This window comes from Morone saxatilis, unplaced genomic scaffold (genome assembly GCF_004916995.1).
Source record: "Morone saxatilis isolate NCDOM2014 unplaced genomic scaffold, NCSU_SB_2.0 Contig12, whole genome shotgun sequence".
NCBI lineage: Eukaryota > Metazoa > Chordata > Actinopteri > Moronidae > Morone > Morone saxatilis.
In genome coordinates, this window is record NW_023339674.1 from 17,020,180 (window position 1) to 17,028,109 (window position 7,930).

At 42.9% G+C, this 7,930-nt stretch overlaps 1 protein-coding gene across 2 annotated transcripts in view; it reads left to right on the forward strand.

The window, feature by feature from the left end:
- The window catches only part of ssbp3b (single stranded DNA binding protein 3b), a 13,238-nt gene that overhangs the window by 3,506 nt on the left and 1,802 nt on the right, over window positions 1-7,930 (forward strand). The window contains exons 5-16 of one of the 2 annotated variants that reach the window (XM_035653907.1): window positions 3,473-3,562; window positions 4,688-4,762; window positions 4,990-5,052; window positions 5,151-5,214; window positions 5,317-5,390; window positions 5,578-5,642; window positions 5,742-5,790; window positions 6,063-6,098; window positions 6,216-6,270; window positions 6,360-6,424; window positions 7,584-7,662; window positions 7,842-7,870. In XM_035653907.1, coding sequence (XP_035509800.1) covers window positions 3,473-3,562; window positions 4,688-4,762; window positions 4,990-5,052; window positions 5,151-5,214; window positions 5,317-5,390; window positions 5,578-5,642; window positions 5,742-5,790; window positions 6,063-6,098; window positions 6,216-6,270; window positions 6,360-6,424; window positions 7,584-7,662; window positions 7,842-7,870 — 744 coding nt within the window. The remainder of the gene's footprint in view (window positions 1-3,472; window positions 3,563-4,687; window positions 4,763-4,989; window positions 5,053-5,150; window positions 5,215-5,316; window positions 5,391-5,577; window positions 5,643-5,741; window positions 5,791-6,062; window positions 6,099-6,215; window positions 6,271-6,359; window positions 6,425-7,583; window positions 7,663-7,841; window positions 7,871-7,930) is intronic. The other variant, XM_035653908.1, reaches the window with a different exon arrangement.

Genomic DNA, 7,930 nt, shown 5'->3' on the forward strand with positions numbered 1-7,930 from the left:
GGAAGAAGTGAGGCTGTTGAGAGCACGCTAGGTCAGGAGCCGGCTGTTGGGTGGTCTGTGCTCCCCCCCCCCCGCACATCCCTTCTCCTTCATCCTAATTTAAATGTTAAATTTTTTTCTTCTTTCTGTTTGTGTCTCTCTCTGCTTTTTCACAGTTATCCCAGTCAACCTCTTAGTGATCCTCACCCTCCTCCCTCTTTCCTTCTCTCCCCCATGTGTTCCCCACTCCCCCCCTCTCTCGCTTTGTTTTTGTAAAGAGAGCACAAGCACATCCGCCGCCGCTCTGGCCTTTTGTAACCTCTTTCAGTGATTCAAGAATTCAGGGAAAATTTGTTTGGCTGGGATTGCTTGTGTGCTCGTAAGTACACACATATACACGCTGAATCATGGTGGTGGGGGGTGTAGTAGTCTGTCTTAAAGGAGGTCCCCTGGGGAGTTGTAAGGAAGGCCCCAGACAAGAGCCTCACAGCCCGGGGCAGGGCTGAGACATCTGTCCCTTTCCTGTACCAGTCTGTGGAGAGAGACTCGTTTAGACTGAAAGCAGCATCAGGCAGTTTGGGACAGTCCAGCAAGCACAGCTGTGGGCTTTAGTGGGATATGATAAAGATCTAACACAACATGCCTGGGAACCCGCCATGCATGTTGCTTCTCAGTCTGGCAAACAGTTTTTGGAATTTTACAGAGCTGTGTAGATTGTTGACATTGTTTATTACTTTGTGGTCAATACCTTAAATACAGCATTGCTTTACTTCATTATTTCTTTGCAGGCCTCATTCCAGGAATGAGCTACGTAAGCGTAGAGGAACAGAACAAACTGCATTTGCTGTTTCACTAGGAAGGGGCCAGACAATGTGGTTACATTATTTGAAACTAGCCATAAACTGTAGATCAGTCTAGGAGTAACATCTTCCTCCTCAATGTCCTAATGTCTTTAGCTTAAAATACAACACACACTGTCCTGGAGTCGAAGAGTTCATTACAGAAAAAAAAAGGGTGGAGTGGTCATTTATATGCTGTTTAAATGCTATCAGAACATGGATCATTTGAACTTTAAAACATACAAATGCTAGCTCACCAGGAAGTTGCAAGGTACTAGTTACCATAAATTTTGAAGTTGTCAGTTCTCAGAACTATGAATAAATGTATAGCCTTTGTACCATATAATGCAAATGGTGCAAGTGACTCATGAAATGCTTAGGCTTTGGTGTAAACTGTATGCTACATTCAACAGGGTGCAATGCAAACGGTTTACTGTTGATGAAGTTAACTCGCTGCAGAATAAAGGAAGACCTGTAGCTCTAAGAAAGATGGACATTACGAAGGCATAGGGAACTGATCACAATACTTACTTCTACGTATGCTTATCAAAAACGTGTTCCTTTTTTGCAAAAATACCATGACTGGTTTCCCAGTTCGTTGATCTAAGTGCTTTTTGTTGCTGTCATAAACCATGAAGCAGTGTATAATAGTATAAAACTGAAAGTATGCGAGCACGGCAGAGTATGTCCATCACTGCTGTTAAGGACAATTCCACTGTTTATGTGCTTCTAAGATGCTTTTCATGCTTTGATTAAATAAATCATGAATACAGTTGTTGTTAAAGGAAATATCTATATATTCATCCAGAATCCTTGTGTGGTTCTATACCTGTCAGGCCATGCAAGTGAGATGGAGTAATTTCTGGTGACTCCTTCCAAGTCAGTAATTATGTCAGAAGGCAAGACGGGATCTTTACTGAACTCTTGTTGCATATGGATTACTAGTCTGGGTAGTTCAATTCTTACAAAGAGCAGAGATAAGCCTAGTGAATATATGTGCAGCTTGGATAAAAGAAAAGGCAAAATAAAAAACCTACAATGACAACGTGACAATGCTTTATTAGGCCAAAAGAGAGTGTTGCATCATCCCAGATTCACCAAAATAAAATTCTGGTGTTGACTGGATAGTGGAGGGGACACATTTAAAAACTGTCATCACTGATAGAGTCCTGTGATTCCTGTGCCTTGGCGGTTCACACACCGGTCAGGTCACTAAACATGTACATGCTGCGTGCACCCCAGTGGGATCCCATTTTAAGGTTTCATGGTATGTGAGCTATTTTCTGTGTCAAAGTAGGCACTCAATGGGTTGTGATTTTGAGTGAGTCATTGCAGGTCTAGAAGTATGTGCTGCGAGACATTTGCATCTTAAACTGGTTTTACGTGAATGGGCTGAGTAGTTGAGAGTAACTGGTGAAAATGGGTGAGGAAGTACATGGAGTACAAATTAGGTCTGTGGAGCAACTGAGATCTCCAGAAAAGGTTGCCTTGTACACATTTATAGCAGGATATTTTTAAGAACTCCGCTGTTTGCCATGTTTGAAGATTTCTCACTCTCGCATCTTACTGACTTTTCTACACCATCCTATGACACACCACCTAGTAAATACATGGGATTTACAGACTGTCTGTGTCTCTGTGTCCCAGTGGTGGTTGGGCCTGATGAGACGTGACTTCTCCCTGTGGCCTCACTTCTCTCCCCGCTGAGGTATTTCACAGTGGCCCTGCAGTGGCAGCCTGAGCAGATATAATTAGGGGAGGTGCAGTCGATACCAGGGAGTGTGTTTTGCTTGTTCGCCAGTGAATCGTTCTGTTGAGCTCGAGCAGCCCAGACGGGCGTATATGCAGCTGCGGGTTGCTGGTAACCTCTCCCTCCCCGTTGTAATCATTGCTTGTTTGCGTACATCTACACTTTAAACGTGAGTGTGCTTCGCATTAACAAATGGGCTGATGAGCTTCTCTTGTTCTGTAGCTGTTCTTTGGAAGCTAAACCCCACAGCTCTGAGGACATTAGCTCATCTCAGATTGCTTCAGCTACAGGGAAGAAAAACTCAGTCAATTAGGAGCGTGTGACCGAAGCAAATGGCACATTAGTGAATTAGGGCTGCGGTTTGAGCAGGAAATCGGCCCAGCAAGCCCCTGCTGTGCAGAAGCACTTTGGAGCCACTGACTCAGTGAATCTTACTGATACTTATCTGATCCACTGGATCCTGGATCAGCAGCCCCCCCCCCAATAAGGACTCCATTAACACCCCTTACATACTGGAGACACACAAATGATGCAGGCCTGCTGTTGGTGCTCTCTATTTTTTTTATTTTTTATTTTTTAGGATGAGTCGTGGATGGGTTAAATGATGTTTAAACAGCAATCTGGTGTCACATAATGCACATTAACCCATTCAGCTCGAGCTAATATAGACTTAGCTTGCAGTTTAAGACAATATTTGATTCCTCAGATGTGCTCCTCCTATTGCCAGCTGTGCCAAGAATCTCGATCATGAAGGCATAAAATAGATTTCTAAGAAAACCATTTCATCTGCATTTTGAAGTCCCATGTGTCTGCTGCAGTTTGTCTTAACTAGTCAGCCTATCATGTGCAGAACGTTGAGAGGCTGTAATGTTGCTGTTGTGTCTGTCCTCTTGTCCTTTCACAGAGTGCAGCAGCAGCCCCCAGTCCTGTGATGGGAGGGATGCCCCCTGGTGAGGGCATGCCAGGAGGGCCCATGCCACCCGGCTTTTTCCAGGTTAGCCAGTTGACACAATGATGCCGTGTGTTACTGTTAGGAATACTCCTAAATCCCCTTCACCCCCACATTTACTATTAATTTACCTTTTAATCAATTATAGAATTGTGAAAATGTATATGGACTGATAATTTTCCAAGCTGCACCTCTGCAGGCTCTTTGTAAAAATCTGTTAGGGTTTCATTAAACTGTAGGTCACCACATTGGTGTCTGTACTGCTTTTGTCTTTTGTTTTGCTCCGCTCTGCTCAGTGAACTTGTAGTAAACGTCATAGACGTTCTGTCTGCCTGGGCCCCTTCAGTGCTGTAAACAGGCAGGCGGGGCCTGGCCATTTTCCCTAATGGAGAAATCGAAAGGTGCAGCACCTACTGTAAATCAATATCTCATGAGGATAAACTCTTGGCAGGCAACTGTGTGGGACTGGCTCTAAGAGGTGACATAAAATTGCACTGTTGCTCTGCCTCCACTAGACCAAACTATTCACTTTTAATCCACCAGCTTATTATGTACTAGAAGCCACAAAGGCGTGACTCATTATGTGATCATGTTAATATCAGGAAATACATTTTGACATTGCTATATGAACGCACACACTCATACTTTCCATACCAGGATCCATTGGAGGAAGCTCAATTAGACCCCTCACTCTCTGTCAGATCAGCAACATTAGCGACACAGTGCCAGTGTTTAGTGTTGTTGTACAGCTAATTGCATAGAGCTTAATTGACGCTGTTAATTCAGGGAAATTAGCCCTGATAACATGCTGCATGCAGCAGGCTTCTTAATGTCTTGACTGACAGGCAAAAGAGCACACATCTTCTCCATCTCTCTGTCTCTTCTCTCTCATTCAAGGCTAAGTCATTTGCTTGCTCTTCTCTGCTCAGTCTCTCTCTTTTACTGTGTTCGGTACATGAAAAGGAGCATCTTATTTTTGTACATTTTTACATTTATTTGCGCCACTCTTTGGTTCTTGCACTGTCCTCTGCCCTGCAGTAACCCTGCTTCTCTCTCTGCCCCTCTTTTGTCGCTTCTGTTTCTCGCTCCCTCTTTCTTTCTTCGTCTCATCCTCCCCCCTCTCCCTCCTCTATCTTCCTCCTTGCCTCTTTATTTTGTGCGATGCCACAGGGTCCTCCTGGTCCCCAGGGCTCTCCTCACCCTCAGCCTCCTCCCCCTAACAGTATGATGGGACCTCACAGTCAGGTAATACTCCCTCTCCCTCTTTCTCTCCTTTTCTCTGTTTTTGCTATCTGCGGTCATTTGGGAACGTCGGTTCTCAGTGCTGATGCTTCATGCTTTGGCATTTGTCTCAGCTCAATGCTTTATGCTGCTTTCAGTATTCACACAAACATGAAATTAGAATACTACTACATTTTAAGAGATTTCCTTTTTATTGAAATCTCATTGAACAGTGTTATTTTCTGTTATAGTCCTTCATGTCGCCCCGCTTTGCTGGAGGCCCAAGAGGTCCCCCCATCAGGATGGCCAACCAGGTAGAGGTTTCACACACACATATACACACACATTATGGATGCAAAAGACATATTTAGAACTGCCGTTTTAATGCGTCTTTGTGTTTTATCTGTGGTAGCCACCAGGTGGAGGACCGGGTCCTCATCCCATGCTGCCCAACATGGACCCTACACGACCACAAGGTGTGACTCAGTACTGTATTCACTTAAACTATGTACTACACTTGCTGTGGTGAAATGATTTCCCAGCTTCTCTCTTCATATGAATTCATTTTTTCCCTCAAGGCCATCCTAACTTGGGGCCAATGCAGAGAATGAGCGGCCCTCGAGGGATGGGACCCATGGGGCCTGGCCCTCAGGTAGGCTTTACTACTTGCATAGAATAGTATCACTGTTGCCTTGACGACCCATTAGTCATTAGCCTTTACTAGAGTGATGCTGGTGATAGTGCATTTTGTGTCTTCAAAACAAAGCTTTTTGTATGGCCATACATCAGGATTGTACCCTGTGGTTTACAATTTTATGATTTTTTTGTTGTCTTTTCAGAACTTTGGGGGTGGGATGAGGCCTCCACACAACACCATGGGTCCCGGTATGCCAGGAGTGAATATGTGAGCCTTTTTAAAAATTAAAAGAATTAATATAATCTCTCAAGTCTTTCAACCTTGGTGCATTATCAAACTAAAAATTCCATTGCTCTTACCATCTAGGGGCCCAGGGACTGGACGGCCATGGCCGAATCCCAACAATGCCAACTCTGTGAGTACTAATGCACACACGAACGCACACATACACCCAGAAAAATGCTGGTTCAGATTGCAGTCCGATCTCCTCTCAGAGCTGCCGAGGTCTAATGTGTTCCAAGGTTCTAGTCTGGGATGTAATTGTAGTATTATGTGTCACGGTTTCCACAGACAGTTAGACAGACAGCCATAATGGTATTAGGATGATCAAATGATGACATTTTGAGGTATAGAAAGGGTTTGCACTCACCCATTTCTGGTCTGTAATGTTTGTGTTTTTGGTTTCAGATGCCTTACTCATCACCGTCTCCTGGTGCATACGGGGTGAGAACACGTCCTGGCATCTTAACTTACACATACTATATGAATTAAAGCATTTAAAAACAGCTTATACTTGTAAATTTGTGATGTGTATTTTTATTTTCTTATTATTCTCTGTAGGGTGCTTCTGGAGGTGGGGGACCGCCAGGAACTCCCATCATGCCCAGCCCTGCAGGTTAGTGCTTCCCTGAGCTAAGCTGTTAATCATTGCCCTTTTCATGCACTATCCAGTCCCAATTACATGTATGATTGCCCCCTTTTCAGACTCAAACAACTCTGGTGACAATTTGTACACCATGATCAACACTGGACCCGGCAACCGAAATAATGTGAGTTCCTTTTCATCACTCTCTTCATTCTAGAGGATATTGTGCTCGTTGTTAAGTACTATCGGTTTAGTTAACCTAAACATCAGGGTCAGCCCTGTGAATATAATGGGGGTCACTTAGTAAAATAGTGGTTGACAGAGGACAACGGTTAAGTGGCTGAGGTTTTCAGTGTGTTGTGAGCTCCACTGTCTGTACCAATAACCAAACACCTGCCCCCTCAACCATCTTAACACACTCCTTTGTCTAATGACTGCTTGCAGCTGGGAGGATAGTGAGGATTTCTATCCTCTGGTCTATACATTCATGTTGCTGGGCAAATTAATTTTATTTGTTTTATTCTACTCCTGAATTTATGTAAACAACTGTAAAGTAAAAAAAGGGCTTCCAATCAGTTTTTTTTTTTTCAAACTACATTAATTTAAACATTCTTCGATGGATTCTGGTGTCAGCCACATGACAAAGCTACTGAACCTGCTTTGAAGTGAAATTTAAATACAATGATGTCCCATACCACCGAATTGCCTACATTACATGATCTAGTCTGGTATCTTTGTCACAGTTGGATATATGTTGTAAGATCTAGTAGCTTTTAGATGGATTAACACACATCAAACCGAGCTACTGCCGTAAAAGGAAAGAACTCCAACAGAAAACTCGTCTTTCCGTCTTTTTAAAAAAATAAATAAAAATTTAAATTAAAATGTATGATTTATTAAATTGTTTATAAATCAAATTACACTTTATTGTGCATAAATACAGCTGTCCTGCTTGAAAACAATTTTAGTCAACACCAGTATCCTGGCTTCACTAAAGCACTCTTGCATTATTCCTGAGTTGCACTTATCCACCCAGGAATGTACAGATGATTTTTATAGAAACAAAACAAATGCACTTGTTACACTGGTTCCATTTGTGTGTTATTTGACACTGAAGGCTACTGTTTCAGCCACTGTCTTGGAGCTGAAATGATCAGAACGGAAGATTTTTCAGTTGAAAGAGGGACTGAAGTTCACAGTAGCAGAAATGAGTAAATACACTGTATAGTAACTATTTAGTCACTTAACCTAGTTGGTAATGAGGACTTTGAGTTGGACGCCATTGCCAACTGTGCTGTGGAGATTGTGGTTAGTGAGTCCACGGCATCTTGTTTCCCTTCCAGTTCCCTATGGGCCCTGGCTCTGACGGACCCCTGGGAGCCATGGCTGGGATGGAACCACACCACATGAACGGGTCACTAGGTAACACCACCCACTATAACACACACAACACATGTGCCAACACAACACACAAATGTTTTTTCTAACTAAATTAGTAAAAAATGTAGGTACTATAAATTGTATTTCAGTCAGAGGTGCTATAAATGGTTCCTTATGGTCATAGAATATAAACATTGTTTTTTATATTGTTTCATTCGTAGGCTCTGGTGATATGGATGGAATGAACAAGGTAAATATTGTACGCACACAGACTTTTTGCATTTAGAACTTAATCTTGACAAGAGTGAAA